Source organism: Hevea brasiliensis, chromosome 7 (genome assembly GCF_030052815.1).
Source record: "Hevea brasiliensis isolate MT/VB/25A 57/8 chromosome 7, ASM3005281v1, whole genome shotgun sequence".
Lineage (NCBI taxonomy): Eukaryota > Viridiplantae > Streptophyta > Magnoliopsida > Malpighiales > Euphorbiaceae > Hevea > Hevea brasiliensis.
Window position 1 is genome coordinate 5,439,451 of NC_079499.1, and position 15,295 is coordinate 5,454,745.

The 15,295-nt window shown below is 33.2% G+C and overlaps 3 protein-coding genes across 3 annotated transcripts; 2 read left to right on the top strand and 1 right to left on the bottom strand.

Annotated features, from left to right (window-relative positions):
- The first annotated feature begins 3,312 nt into the window (after positions 1-3,312).
- LOC131181492 (protein SULFUR DEFICIENCY-INDUCED 1-like) lies at positions 3,313-6,013 on the top strand. The gene is made up of 4 exons (XM_058149866.1): positions 3,313-3,590; positions 4,850-5,062; positions 5,156-5,311; positions 5,396-6,013. The coding sequence occupies exons 1-4, from the start codon at positions 3,465-3,467 to the stop codon at positions 5,804-5,806; spliced, it is 906 nt and encodes a 301-aa protein (XP_058005849.1). The 5' UTR covers positions 3,313-3,464; the 3' UTR covers positions 5,807-6,013.
- A 1,123-nt stretch (positions 6,014-7,136) lies between these two features.
- Positions 7,137-10,065, top strand: LOC110633353 (pantoate--beta-alanine ligase). The gene is made up of 4 exons (XM_021781926.2): positions 7,137-8,010; positions 8,506-8,619; positions 9,062-9,193; positions 9,646-10,065. The coding sequence occupies exons 1-4, from the start codon at positions 7,402-7,404 to the stop codon at positions 9,760-9,762; spliced, it is 972 nt and encodes a 323-aa protein (XP_021637618.2). The 5' UTR covers positions 7,137-7,401; the 3' UTR covers positions 9,763-10,065.
- A 162-nt stretch (positions 10,066-10,227) lies between these two features.
- On the bottom strand, positions 10,228-14,971 carry LOC110633370 (putative vesicle-associated membrane protein 726). Its single transcript, XM_021781948.2, has 5 exons — positions 14,628-14,971; positions 12,148-12,289; positions 11,928-12,048; positions 11,668-11,730; positions 10,228-10,579 (listed from the first exon to the last, which is right to left on the bottom strand). Exons 1-5 carry the CDS (start codon positions 14,815-14,817, stop codon positions 10,433-10,435), a joined length of 663 nt encoding a protein of 220 aa, XP_021637640.1. The 5' UTR covers positions 14,818-14,971; the 3' UTR covers positions 10,228-10,432.
- Between the last annotated feature and the right edge of the window lie 324 nt (positions 14,972-15,295).

Consider the following 15,295-nt stretch of genomic DNA (forward strand, 5'->3'; position numbering starts at 1 on the left):
TAACCACTAAAATAATAAGGAACGAGTAACGGATAACCGAATAATGGTTAATAAGCAATTCGAACTAGATAATCACATGATACACGAATACTCGGACAAGAAGATACTCGCCCAAAATCATGATACTCGGATCACTCTAAGGATAAGAATTCTGATATATTCGCCATGCTCACAGTCCCATCTGTATAAGAACTCAACTGCCAGAAGCAGACTCCTGGTTTTACTTGATCACTGAACTCCTAATCCCGACAAGAATCTACATCAAAAGCCTATATAAGAGCCATCTCAGGTATGCACTCTAATTAGTTTTACCTATCCATTTTATAGTACATTTCTCATCACTGACTTAGACATCTGAGCGGTAGTCAGCTAACCCACCCGGTGCTCTTCTCTCTTATAGATCTTATTCTTGAACCCAACATCCATAATCCGTAGAAGAGGAGAATGGCATCAATGGCACCATCTGTGAGAAAGGATTACTTTGATAATCTTTTCTCATAAAAAATAAAATTCTGTGATTGCTATTTCTTCTTTTCCACCGTTACCATCACAACCTCAAACCTGTCACCCATGGAACCACCAACGCCTCCTATCGACCTCCTACTAGTAATGGTACCACCAACAGTGCCACTATTCTTGAAAATACCCCACCCCAACTCCCTATAACCTTTTAATAGTTGACACAGTATCAAAGACTTTGAAGCAAAAAACTCTAGTCTAAAAAACCAAAATATCCAACTGAACAAATGAAGAAGCTCTGAGAATAGTGCCATTCCATATCCCCAAAATCTACAACAACTCAAAGGTAAAGAAAGGTTGGTGATTTCGAAGCAAATTCCACAAAGGGAGGCATCGACTAAGGCAGAATTAAGGCCTTTCCTAAATTTCAAAACAATTTTGACCCTAACCAAGATTTTGGCATGGACAATTATTCTCCTTTAACGGATGAAATTCTGGCCGAACCTTTTTCCCCAAAGTTCAAGTTGCCCACTTTGAATAAGTATGACGACAAATTCGACCTAAGGAGCCACTTGGTAAATTTTAGAACTACAATGCAACTGCATAATGTTAATGACTTTATCCTATGCACGGTCTTCCCATCAACCCTAACAAGGCTTGGTCATAAGTGGTATCAACATCTCTGCCCTAGCTCGATTCCGAGTTTCCAGCACCCAGCTACATAGTTCAAACAAAGATTCATCACCTATATCCCACCCGAAAAACTATCGTCTGATTTGCAAAAGGTCAAACAGAACTCGGACAAGTCATTAAGAAGTAATATTGATTGTTTCAACGCAGAAACCATCCTAATTGAGCAACTGAATCATGAAACTGCTTGTGAAGCTATTAAAAAACGGTCCATTGACATCAAATTTATAGATTCCCTCATAAAATAAGCTGGATAAAGAAGTCAAGAGTGAGGAGAAGAAGAGCAGTCCAAATAATATGTCGAAACGACAAAGCAACTCTTCTAGTGATAGGAATAGGGGGCGTGATAGTTACAAAAATTATACCCCTTGAATAAGTCTCAATTTAGAGTACTAATGATATATTATATTAATAAATATAATATTTTGTAAATTAATTTTAGCATATCACCTTTCTTTTAATATTTGATAAACTTGTCTAATTTACCTTTAAATTTTAAATAATATTATTTAATTTTTAATTAATAATCATTTATCAAAATTGATTATCTTTAGAGAAATGGATATTGAGGTTGCACAAACACTTTAAAAAATATAAAATATAACCATCTAGAAGAATTGTACGTGTCAATTATTAATTACTGTCACGTGTAAAAAATAATATAAATCCACCATAAACTTAATTTTCAGAATTTTTTTAATTGAATCAGTTTGACTGAATCAAATTTGACAGACATTATAATTTTTTTTTTAACATGTTATTGTAAAAATGTGATCGATATAAACTAGAGAACCTAATTCTTAAAGGCAGAACTATTGGGTTGTACGCCCTAATATTGATATTACTGTTAAAATTATTATTAAAATAATATTTATTTTTTTTATATATTAATTAAAAGATATTAAAAAATATTTTAAAATTAAATCTAATAAATTTTAATTATAAAAATATTAAAATAATAAAATAATTTTTTTAAATTGAGGAGTGAAAGCATTATCTATATTTTTTTTTTTTTTTGTTTTGGTAGCAACAAGAAAGTGCTTATCCAAATCCAACTAAATATTTAGCTTAGAGTGTGAATTAGAACATTCAACTGAACCTGATTACATTTAAGACTAGGTTCATATTCATAGCACAATGAATTGTCCAAAGCGTACATAAAATTCTCACTAATTGTTATGTGTCGACATGGATTTTGTTAATGAGATCTGGCTCTACTGATTGTCCTCTTCGCTACAAGACGGATAAATTTTATCTGTGATTTTTAAATTCAGAACATTCCAATTCGCGAAGATGGAGATTTGATATGCTTTAATACAATGCTTAATAGAAACCGCGTTGTCTACTATTGCATCATCGGTTCTCTTTTTCACTCGAAGCATTGAAGCTACAAGAAAACCATAATGACTCCCAAATCTGCGACATGGGTTCTGTTGTTGCTTGTTATCTTTTCTATCTTTTTTCACCTATCAACTGAAATTTTATTGTTTGTTTTAATTTTGAGAAGCTTTGGCTTGAATAGCGAAATTCTATACATTTAACTTCTTGAGGCCCCGCTTGTTGGATGAGGAGTTAGAACTAGCAAGATTGAGGAGACGGAATTGAGTTGTTCGATGAAATGCCTAGGAGGAATGGCGATTTCTTGGACAATGTTCATTAATGGGTTTGCTAAGAATAGTCATTTTGAGCAAGGATTAGAATCATTTAGATAAAATTGAGGTTTTGGTTTGCAATTTTCCCATTGGTAAATTTGGGATTTTTATTTTTCATTGATTTTTTATTTTACAATTTGTAGATTTGTTTTATTCTGGAAAAATTTTCAGTATAGAAAAGGCAAAAATGTAATTAATAAAAGAAGAAAAATAGAGGTAATAAATGATTTAATATGGTGTACAGAATGTGGATTGACCGATTGAATGATTGGCGTCCCATGCAATTCCTTGAAAAGAAGATGGAATCAGACAAGCCGATAGACTGAAGCAACGAAAACTGCAATCACAAAATGACACGTGGAACAGTGGTTGATTGACATCATGTGTACGCAAAAAAAAAAAAAAAAAATCAAGAACATAGACACCCTGATTGTCCCAGTTCATTTTGTATTAATTTATGATCTTTTCATCTATAAATATATATATATTTGGACCCACCCTTCTCTCTCCTTCAGCCTCTTGAGAGGGAAGAAGGCCTCTAGCTAAGCTGTAGGCTGTGGCTAACAGCCTCTCTCCTTCTATTATTCTTCATTATCGGAGTGCAAAAGTGTCAACTCTTTTCTTTTGCAAAGAGAGAGAGAGAGAGAGAGAGAGAGAGAGAGTATGGAAGGAAGCTCAAAAAGTAACACCGCATGTTATAGCAAAACAGAGAAAGAGAAGGATCTTTTTCATGTCATTCATAAGGTTCCTTGTGGCGATGGTCCTTATGTTAAAGCCAAGCATGCTCAGGTAATTTTTTCTATTTCTCTTAGTATAGTTTGAGCTTTATTTATTTTATATATATAAATTATTATCTATTGGCATATGTATAAATTTTTATCTAACCTAAATTTAGAAATCTGAAATTAAATTTTCATTTTTTATAATTAGTTCTGATCAGATTTAAAATTAAAATCTTTTGTAATTAATATTTTCATATTCCTTTCTTTCTTTTCTTTTTCTAATTCAATTGTTATATATTAGTATTTTATCAACGCTTTATCGAAATCTCGAAACAATCATTGTTTCGTTTTTTTAATTGATAAGATCTTATTTGCCCTATATTTATTTTTTTTTCTTTTTTTTTTCCCTACTGATCCTTACTAAGTTCATGTAAACAATTAATTAAGTGAATGATGTTTCCATTTTCTTACATATTTTGTTTGTTGAGAAGAATAAGCTGAGATACATATAGGCAATTTGCTTTTCTAAACCCTAATTAATCAATTAAATTAATTCCCTATTTTAGTGATGAGGCAAACCCTAATTTTTTGTTCTTTAAAGTAGTTAAATTATAACATAAATTCTACCAGTTAAAGGAGCTTTCACTTTGTAGTTTACTATTACCACCTTTCCACATGCAATATTGATTACGTTATACCCTATTAATCATTTTCATTATTGAGGTCATATATATACACAAAAACTTTATATTAATAATCAATTATTTGAGATTATTAGTTTCCTAATCTTGATTAGATAAGATGAAAAATATGTAGCTTGCTTAATATCTACACATCTTAAAAGAAATCCGAGAATGCTTGAGGCTATTCATGGCCAGTTTGGTGGACATGTACACTGCAGGTCTGGTCCCCCTTCCTCACTATATAATTTGAAAGATATGAGTGGAATGTCATAATTCCTTGTCGTTTTGCCGGTTCAGATGGATCATGGATTGAATCATCCCTTTTTCTAGTCCAAATTCAGACACTTCTTATGCCTTTGTGCATCATCTGTTTAACAGAATAATGATTTGATAGCTACTCACACATCTGCCACCCTTAGTTGTTTATATTCCGTATAGATATTGAGTTATGTTAGTGATTTCTTAGTATGATATGAGAATTTCAACTCTCATTAAGTATGTACCTTATCTTCAAAGCCTTCATCCCACAGTACTTAAATAAGGGAGGGAGGGTGGGTATGGTTTTCTATTGTTGATGTGTTTTTATATATTATATGCACAATAATGATGAATAATATATATATTATGCACTTGATATCATCAGCTGGTTCACAAGGATCCAGAAACGGCAATAGTATGGTTTTGGAAGGCAATAAATGCAGGAGATAAAGTAGATAGTGCACTAAAGGACATGGCAGTAGTGATGAAACAAGTAGACCGAACTGAAGAAGCCATTGAAGCTATCAGGTCTTTCAGAAGCCGTTGCTCTAAACAAGCTCAAGAATCTCTCGATAACGTCCTCATTGACTTGTACAAGGTATCACTTCACTCGCTCTCCTCCATAAACATTCCAATGCACAAACAAACTCTTCTGATCTCTTATAACCCCACTGTTTGCATCCTTCTCCAGAAATGTGGCAAGGTAGAGGAGCAGATAGATTTGCTAAAGCGCAAGTTACGATTGATATACCAAGGAGAAGCCTTCAATGGCAAACCCACAAAAACTGCTCGTTCTCATGGCAAGAAATTTCAGGTTTCTGTCAAGCAAGAAACCTCCAGATTACTGGTAACTTTACTTGGATTCTCACTTCCGTTTTCAACGTCTAACCCTCCTGATAGTTGATACCAGTCGGCTTGATCAAGCCTGCAGGGAAACTTGGGCTGGGCCTACAAGCAGAAATCCAACTTCTTGGCAGCAGAGGTGGTGTATCAGAAAGCTCAAATGATCGACCCTGACGCCAACAAGGCCTGCAACTTGGGGCTTTGTCTGATCAAACAAGCCCGATACGATGAGGCTCGTTTGGTTCTCCAGAGTGTATTGGAAGGTAAACTTCCAGGATCAGAGGATTTTAAATCCAGGAAAAGGGCTGAAGAATTGCTAATGGAAGTGGAAACAAGACAACCACTACCTGAACTAACAGAAATATTGGGCTTTGATCTTGATGATGATGACTTTGTAAAAGGACTTGAAAAAATGATGAATGAATGGGCTCCATCAAGATCAAAAAGGCTACCCATCTTTGAACAGATCTCTTCATTTAGAGATCGGATAGCATGTTAAACTTCTTTCTTTACTAATTTGAAATTGTGGGGGTGTGAGATTTATAGGTGTGTAAGGTGATAGTGCTGTTTATGTTTTTCATTGTATTAAAATTTTAGGCGTACAAGAACAAGATAGCCTGCTTGTAAAAAGAAAAAAAAAATGTGTACAGGAATCAAACAGGCTTTTGGGTTTCCAAATGGTAAAGGAAACAAATTTAGAACCCAATTTGATTGCTTTTGAAAAAAAAAAAAAAAAGACATTTTTTAAGAACTTGTGTCATAATAGAGTTATATCAACTTATTTATAATTATTTAATTAAATATTTATATTTAAATTTGATTATATATTTTTTTAATAAATTTTTATATAAATCTCAATATAAATATTTAATTTAATAATTATTATATTTATTTTTATATAAAATTAAGATTAGTCTTAAAATTTTAGTTCAATCATTTTTTTTATTTTTGTTTAAATTAGTTTAAAATTTTCAATTTAAATTTAATCTCAAAAATTAAGAAAATTAAGAAATTAAATTTATTAATTTTTAAATTTAAATTAAGAAATTAAAAAATTTAACTCTAAAATAAAGAGATTGAACTTTTTGATTTTAAGGTTAAATTAAGAAATAAAAAAATTTAACACTAAAATAAGGAATTGAACTTTTTTTAATTTTCTATTTAAATTAATAAATAAAAAAATTAATTATAAATTTTAATTTTTAAATTAAATTAAACTTGATTAAAAATTTTAAATTAATTTAGATAAAAATTAAAATGCGCTAAATTAAACTTTCGATAAATAAATATTTTGACATTAAGATAGTGAGAGCAATGAGTTATGTATTCACGAAAATTATTTTATCTAAACCTAAACTTGATTAACATTCTCAAAATTCTAATTTGTTCCAAACCCGATTAAAATTTATTTTCAACGATCTAACATAGTCCTAATTATTATTACTTGAAAAAATTAAAATTCGTTTTATTTTGTATATTTTAAATAATAATCTACATAAAAATATTTTTTATTAATAATTTATATATTAAAATTTTAATAATTCTATAAAATATTTAAATTTTATTTCATATAAAATAAAATAAAATATATAACAATTTATAAATATTATTATAAAAAATATATATTTTATATTTAATTAAATATTTATATAAATAAATTTAATTTACAGATATTCAATAAATAAAATATAAATTAAATTTATCCTTTAACTCAATTATATATTATTTAAAGTCTTTCTATTAACTATTTAAAGTCTTTAACTCAATTAGATGGATCATTTTATTTGATTATAAATGGTTTTAGGACAAATAAAGATGCATGAAAAAAAAAAAAAACTAAAGTAATCCCATTGAGCGAGGCAGTTGCATCCAACCCTCTGTTAAAAAAAAGATACATCCAACCCGCCACATAAAATCTAATTGTCGCCGTCTTCGATTCCAAATTCGAAACTTCTTTGAAATCTCAAATCTTTGTCTTTTTCACTTCTCTAACTCTTAATCGCTCTCATCCCTTCTTTGTTCTTGCGGTGCCCATCTCTGTGCACCCACAAACAATACCCACTTAGGCTTCCCCAATCTTCACAGTTTCTGAAAATGGAGGCAAAAAAGCAGCCGCTGATTATTACAGACAAAGACCGGATGAGGAGTTGGTCTAGGTCAGTGAGATCCCAGGGCAAGACCATAGCCCTTGTACCCACTATGGGTTACCTCCACCAAGGTCACATATCACTCGTCAAAGAAGCTCACAAACACGCCAATTTAATAGTAGTGTCAATCTATGTGAATCCAGGTCAGTTCTCTCCCTCTGAGGATCTCTCCACATACCCATCTGACTTTCATGGTGATATCCTCAAGCTCATGTCCATTCCTGATGGTGTAGATGTTGTTTTCCATCCCCATAATCTCTATGACTATAGAACTGATAATAAAAACAAGAATGACATTGTTAATTGTACTGATAGTAGGGATGATTGCAAGAATTTAAAGGTTGAAGGGGTGGTGTCGTGCGTGGAAGAGAAGGGGACGGGACATGAGACATGGGTGAGAGTGGAGAGACTTGAGAAGGGTTTGTGTGGGAACAGTAGGCCGGTGTTCTTTAGAGGGGTTGCTACTATTGTCACCAAGTTGTTTAATATAGTGGAGCCTGACTTTGCTGTGTTTGGGAAGAAGGATTACCAGCAGTGGAGAATTATTCAGCGAATGGTGAGAATTAATTGAACCTTTTTCTTCTTGACCAATTGATTATGTTTTGGATAGAATGAAAATGGGGGAATGCTTCCAGTGTCTGAAAAAGGAGGAATTTTTTTTTTTAGATGTTTGTTCAAATGTTTTCAGATGTCCATGGAGGCAACAGGATTCTAATCTTGAATGTTTTGGATTAAAATCAGACAAAGTTTGCAATTTTTTCAAATTTATTAGCTTTATGTGCTGTTTGTTCTGCAAGCTAAGTGGATGGCTTGTTTCATATGTGTAGAAACTTATTTAAAGTTTTTATGTGATAAGTATTTAACCATTCAAATTGAATTCACAAATTCTAGCGACATGGTTCAGTTTTCAAGTTAAACCTACTGATGGTGCAGTTTTCAGCTTTAAAGATTGAAGCCTTTGGTTTGATCTCAAAATGATTTTGAACCTTTGGTTTGTCATCTTGCTAAGTTCACTCGTAGTATTTGTTTACTCATTGGTTGAATTCTGCAGGTTCGAGATCTTGATTTTTCCATAAGAATAATAGGTTCTGAAGTAATGCGCGACAGTGATGGTCTTGCAATGAGTTCCCGCAATGTGCACCTTTCTCCTGAAGAGAGGGAAAAGGTTCTCCCTATCATACTTGGAACTTTAAATTTTCAATTAGAATTCACCAACTGATCATTGCGTATAGTTTCACAACCTGCTGGAGAAATATTTGTATTCCTGCTTGTTCCTCAATTGTGATTTTACAAAAAAATGTCAGCTTCAGAGCTTTTAATCTTAACTGCACACATTTAGCTCTTCAAATGTATATCTACTGTTTGCAGCACAAAATTTGAATCTTTTTTCTTTTTTGGTTTACTTCATTGATACAAAGTAGTTAGCATTGGATTCATCTCACTGTAGAAGTTCTACCATTAGTTTATACATCTTATTCAAAGTAGTTTGGTTCACATCGAAAGTGCTTATCAAACAATTTTTCTAATCAACAAATTTTCTTAAATGCTTTCCTTAATACAAGTCTCTGTAATCGAAATTATAATTTCCTCTTCTATCTGTCCTGCAGGCCTTGTCTATGAACAGGTCATTGTTGAAAGCTAAATCATGTGCAGAAAAAGGCCAAATAAATTGTATAGAGCTAAGAGACTTGGTCATCCAAGCAATAAATGAAGCTGGAGGGAAAATTGATTATGCTGAGGTGAGAAACATCTTCCTCTCGAAAATTTGTGTCTGTTTTGTGTTATTTCAATATCTTGGAGAACAGTACTTCAGTAATTGGATGTAATATGTTTGTTTGGCATAACATTGTCTTCTCCATTTGGCTTTCTGAAACTACTTAAAGCGTTGTCCAGTGACAACTCCAGTAACACCCGAGTGGAAAAACCACTCTATCCTACTTCATTATGAGATTTGAGCCAATGCCCTGAAGGACTAATCTTACCTCTGCCATTATTGAGTAGTTCTCCCATCTTTTTCCTGTTAAACTTGATATGTTTCATATTTGCTTGTGGAACCCTTTTTTTTTTTTTTTTTAGTTTTGTCATACATTGGTTCATATTTGATATATAATAGGAATCTAAGCATCTATATCATTTAAGTTGCAAAATTTCAAGTCATTTTACTCTAATTGCATTGCTTCTTGCTTGCCAGATTGTAGACCAGGAAACCTTGGAGGCTGCAGAAGAGATTAGGAGTTCTGTTGTATTCTGTGTTGCTGCCTGGTTTGGGAAGGTCAGACTTATAGATAATGTTGAAATCAACATATGAATGATTCTTTATGATGCAAACTCAAGCCAAGCAGCATGGAATTTCTGTTTCTCTTTAATTGTCCAGTAGTGACTCAAGAAACTATTACTGGCAGAGTGAGGGCACATGCTAGATCTAGTAAAAGAAAATAGGAGTAAATTCTTTCTTCTTGGTTGTATTGAACATTCAGATTTAACTCATGCAACCTGATGAGCGTGAGCTTAAGAATTTCCAATTTTCATGATCCTGCCTTTAAGATCAACTTGTGTTAGATGAGATTTATGTTAACTTGCCATTGGATAAGAAAATTAAGATTCTTGACTATTCTTTTTATTTGGGTTTGATGGAATTGATTTAATATAAAAACGAATTAATAATTTTTAAATAAAAAAAATAAAGGAACTCAAATCATTGGTGTTTTAGCAGCTCATTAAAATAATGCATTCACCTGAAACAAGAAAGATGTAATATCTGTGAGTGAAGCCATTATCTACTTTCAACTTAATTTGACTGGCATTCATCAATCGAAATATGAGTGACAACAAAATCATAACAAGGAATGATAAACTTCCACACACCAAGAGTATCCAAAGAATTCTAGAACACAAACTATACAAGCACTGTCTTACGATATAGACTATAGCAGAAAGCGGTAACACGAAAAAGTATAGGTAAATCATCATCACTGAAACTAGTGACATTTGAATCCTCCACAAACGGACAATACTATGATGAGAATCAAGGCAATCAAGATACCCAGCACTATCAGCTTAATTTTCATGTTCTGCAACCACATCTTCCTCCTCATCTTGGTTCCCTGTTGTCTGAAATCTTGCGCCTGCAACAACAGAATAATTCAACACATCAGTCAACGGAAAGAAGGCCATGCCAACAAATAAAGACAGAGACAGACACACACACACACACACACACAAAATAAAAAAAAAAAAAAGAAACCAGCATCCACAACAACAACTAAATCCTAAATCCCGAACTAGTTGGAATCTGTGGGATCAAATATATAGATTCTTTTTTACCATTTAGTTCAATTTGAAATCAATTCCACATCAATATTCAAAATTTATAAATCCCCTTTATCTTCTCTCCTTCCACGACTAACTCATACTCTTTCATACTAGGTCATTTAATGCTCTACATTGGACAAAGCCAAACTATCTTAATTGACCCTCTCGTTTTATCTCCAATGTGCACCACATGCACTCCCTAACGGATGTGTTCATCCTAATCTTATCCATTTTCTATTATCAAGTTAATAGACATCCATCTTAACGTCCACATTATTTTAAATGCTCAAGAGACTAATAGAAACAACCAATATAATTAAAACCAATCCCAATAAATAGTCACTTTTGCAGAGAGTTGCTATTTATGTTTTTCAGTTCAAAAAGCAAAATGAAAAAGAGTGAAGAGGAGAGGATGGCCCACACAAGGGCCAAGAAACTAGTGATGCTCAATCATGCCAGATTACCAAGCCTCACTCCACCATTGCTACTTTTATGAATGGAAGAAAGTATTAGGTTTCTAGAAATGCATTTCAATTGGCAAGAAAAAATTTTGAAACTGGAGCCATCTATCTTTCTCTCTCTTTCTTTTTTTTTGTTTGGGAGGGAGAGTGTTGTTGCCAGATGACTTAGGTAAATAATACCAAACGGCTGAATTCTTTTAGGATTGCAGCATTATCTTCATGCTTCGATGCTAAGATACTGTTGTTCATGTGTTATGCAAGTTGCTTAAATGTCTCATATCCTAGTGTGTAGTTTTATTTTCTTTGCCAAGAGGGTAGAACTACTCCACCCCTTGCTATCCAGAAACTTGCTCTATTACAATCCATTTCCAATTTAGCTAAAAAAAAACCAACTACTTTTTTGGGGGGAAAAGCCAAATGACATTCACCCACTCACTCACCTGAGAGCGAAGATTTTCAGTTTTGTCAACCAGAAGCTCAATTTTCTCTCCACGGTCAAGAACCTGCAGAATAAAATTTTATTAATCAACAACACAGTTCCATCGTCTATAACTTTTTATGATCCATGACTGAAATACTAACACACGGCACAAACCTCACTCAAAACAATAAAACTAAAACCTGCTCAACTGTACAGAAGATGAAAAGTTTGTTTTGTAGTTACATTTATAAATTAAAAAATGTAGCAGTAGTGCCTTACCTTCTCTATATTTTCCATCATAACCCCCTTGACTTCTGAAACCTGAGCTTTCACCTTGGCAAGCTTACTGACCTCCTCAGGGTGATCCACACAATATTGCATTTGCTCCTTCAACTTGGGCCTATATCAATGCACAGATTTGCAATTTCCATATGATTATAAAATACAAGGCATGTCATGAGTTCCATATGTAATTAAACGAAACTATGAAAGCAGTTACCCAAATTCCTTGTTCAGGCTATTAGCAACTGCTGTTGCAGCTTTTCCTCCACCATATCTCTTGATGAAATCTTCCTTGATTCGCTCAAGGAAGGCAATTGGAACCTGTCGGCCAACAGACTCAACTGCAACTACACAGTAAGCTGCAAAATTTACAAAATCCAATTAGTTCAACCTAGAAATAGAACGACATCCAAATAGGAGGTCACATATGAAAATATTATGCAAACATGGAGGATCCTATTCAGATAAGTCAACAAACTGAATCCTAATAGTGTCATCATTCATCAAATATTACATAACAGTATATACCATCTCCATTATTGCTACACAAGGTTTTGAGGTTATTTTAACTCTTAAATAGATACCACAGATGAATATTAACTTACCAATTGCCCCATTCCAAAATCAAATATATCCTCCTCTTCATGCACCAATTCTAGCCTCTCTCTCTCTCTCTCTCTCTCTCTCTCTCTCACACACACACACACACTTGCACACACGCACACGCACAAAAGAAACACATGTAAATTATTGAAAAGAAACTGCTCAGGAGGATGATAATCGAAAAGGAAACTCCAGCATACAAAGCCAAATATGTTATCAAGTTCTTGATGAAACCATGGAATGGCCTTGATTCAAGAAACAAAGTAAACAGGTATTATTATTTAAATTATTTCAGTATTGTAAAATTTTCAATCACATATTCTATATGCAGGTCGTTAATAAGACTCAGAACTGTTTGAAGGTTATCAATGGATAATGAGTTTATTAGGCAGTAGCCAGAAGCTTACAATTTCAGTTCATGAATATTTTCATCTGATCACAGAAATGATATGCAAACAAATTTCCAAGGACAGATTGATAGGAGTTGAGAATTTTGGTTTCCCAGGAAGTTATTTGGTGTTCCAGATTTTCAGCGACTTAGATATCACTTTCACTCAGATTTTTTCAAGAGGCTAGTCATCTTTTGGATAAATAAATAAACAAGTTCAATGATTTTACTTTATGCATCTTGTACGTCTTATACATGGGAGTTCAGATGAAGCTTCTCAGAACAGAATGATAGAGGGAACATCTCATCAGAACTGGCTACCAACCCTTCCAACCCTACAAAGTACTTTCTGAAGAAAACTTGTATGACTAAGCACTAGAACCATCAATTAGATGGCTCACATAGAGAATTAACTAAGTGAATCTATTTTGCAGTTCCATCATCCAGGAGTGGCAATAAACCTGGTTTGAGATTGAGATAAAGCATACTATTTGCCAAACAACTAATCCATACTGAGGCACATGCCGAGTTTGAGTGGTTCCCTGATATTTGAACTTTTTAATTATCATTTGTACAGATGCAAAATGATGGCGACTTCCAAAAAATTCAAGATTTGATTGGAAAGGTTGGAAAAAAAAAAAAAAAAAAAAAAAAAGAAAAACCAAATGTGCCAAAATATTGCAATTCCTAAGGGAAAAAAAAAAAAATATATATATATATATATATATATATATATATATCCCACATACCATATTTTAGCGACAATGCCTACTTTGGCTATCTCATGCAAATCCTCATTCTCCTTAATTGGTCATGAAATTCAGATTAAGATTTGGCCTATCAAGAAAACTTTTCCCATTTTCAATGCACTCATTTAGAAAACGCTTCAGAAACCTGAATTACAATTATTTAAGTGCATTGATTAAAGCCTATAAAGGGAAAACTTGAATAATAGTCAGCAGATAACATTGCGATCATTGCTTTCATTCAAAACTAATTAAGCAAAACCAAAAAATGCTGGAAAGTACTAACCATCCAAATCTAGTTCCACATCTAAAATACTTTTCCCTAATTAAATTCTCATGGTTTGAATATTTCCTTTTGTTCTTCTAAGTTCCCAGCAACCAACCAAACAAATAACTAAGGCCAGCAATCAGTCTCAACTAAAGAAAGTAAGTGGCTACAGATTCTCTCTAAGTTTTCTACATGTGAAAACAATTCAAAATCGTATAACATGGATGTCATAAAAAAAATGAGTTATACTTTTCTTCCAACACAAACAGCAAACCAGTAATTTGAGCTCGAAGCCCATTATCTTCACAAAGACAGACGCGAAGCACTGAATTTCATCGCATCAACACAATGATTCTAGTACCCTATATCGATCTAATTCAGCAACTAAAGCATTAATCAAATGCGAGTGTTCATTTGTACGCCCTTCATTAGAATCAGAGGGATAATAATAAGATCAACGGACAGCACACTGTTATCAGCTTATCAAATATGCTATAACAATCACAGCCTAAAACATATCCCAACAACACACTAACCCGCGAGAACACGCAAAAAAGCACGCAGATCAAATCATATAAAAGAGATCACAAACCCAGTGAATGATAGAGAAGAAACAGATCAGATCATAGAAGGAACTAAAGAGGCGAATCAAACAGGGAAAAAGAAAAGGAGAGGAAGGTTAGAGGGGATACTGTAGCCGTTATCGACAAGGTAGTTGAAGGTGTGGCCATCGCAGTTGTAGGTGAACTTGTTGTTGGTGGCCGGAAGTTTCTGAAGGCACTGAGCTGCTATGCTGGTGAAATTGCCTGTAAACTCTGTGTACTCTGCCAAAATCACCGTCCCTCTCGCCACAAAGCTGTAGATCAACGATTGCTGCCCCATCTAATCCGTCAACAAAACCCTAGCCTTAGAGAGAGAGAGAGAGGGAAATGATGAGCTCTTGATGTTGCAGAGCAGAGACGAACAAAGAAATGAATGGTTTTATTGCGGAGAGAGAGAGAGAGAGAGTTCTCTTTTCGCTTAGATGGGAGGCAACGTAGCTAGGCGTGGTCTTGTCTATGAAAGGATTAGCTACCCTCCAATTTCTTAGATAATAACGAAAATGCCACGCTTGTTTTTTAAAAAAAAAAATGGATTTTAAAAAAAATTATTGTTAAGTGTGAGACTGTATTGACGAATTAATTTATTTTAATTTAAATTTAAATAAATAGTTAAATTAAGGAATTAATTTTTTTATAAATAGGAATTTTATTCTCCCTATTAGTTTAATTATAAATTATTAGAATGATTATTTAAGTTAATCATTCATTATTTTTATTTATTTTACAAGTTCATAGTCGTAGTAAAGACCTGCAACAAC

Coding starts and splice junctions, on each gene's coding strand:
- LOC131181492 (XM_058149866.1), top strand. CDS start 3,465: ATGGAAGGAAGCTCAAAAAGTAACACCGCATGTTATAGCAAAACAGAG. Junction 3,591..4,849: donor TTAAAGCCAAGCATGCTCAG/GTAATTTTTTCT, acceptor TGATATCATCAG/CTGGTTCACAAGGATCCAGA. Junction 5,312..5,395: donor AAGAAACCTCCAGATTACTG/GTAACTTTACTT, acceptor TCAAGCCTGCAG/GGAAACTTGGGCTGGGCCTA.
- LOC110633353 (XM_021781926.2), top strand. CDS start 7,402: ATGGAGGCAAAAAAGCAGCCGCTGATTATTACAGACAAAGACCGGATG. Junction 8,620..9,061: donor CTCCTGAAGAGAGGGAAAAG/GTTCTCCCTATC, acceptor TCTGTCCTGCAG/GCCTTGTCTATGAACAGGTC. Junction 9,194..9,645: donor GGAAAATTGATTATGCTGAG/GTGAGAAACATC, acceptor CTTGCTTGCCAG/ATTGTAGACCAGGAAACCTT.
- LOC110633370 (XM_021781948.2), bottom strand. CDS start 14,817: ATGGGGCAGCAATCGTTGATCTACAGCTTTGTGGCGAGAGGGACGGTG. Junction 12,290..14,627: donor CCTTGTCGATAACGGCTACA/GTATCCCCTCTA, acceptor TAAATTTTGCAG/CTTACTGTGTAGTTGCAGTT. Junction 11,731..11,927: donor TGATGGAAAATATAGAGAAG/GTAAGGCACTAC, acceptor TTTATTCTGCAG/GTTCTTGACCGTGGAGAGAA.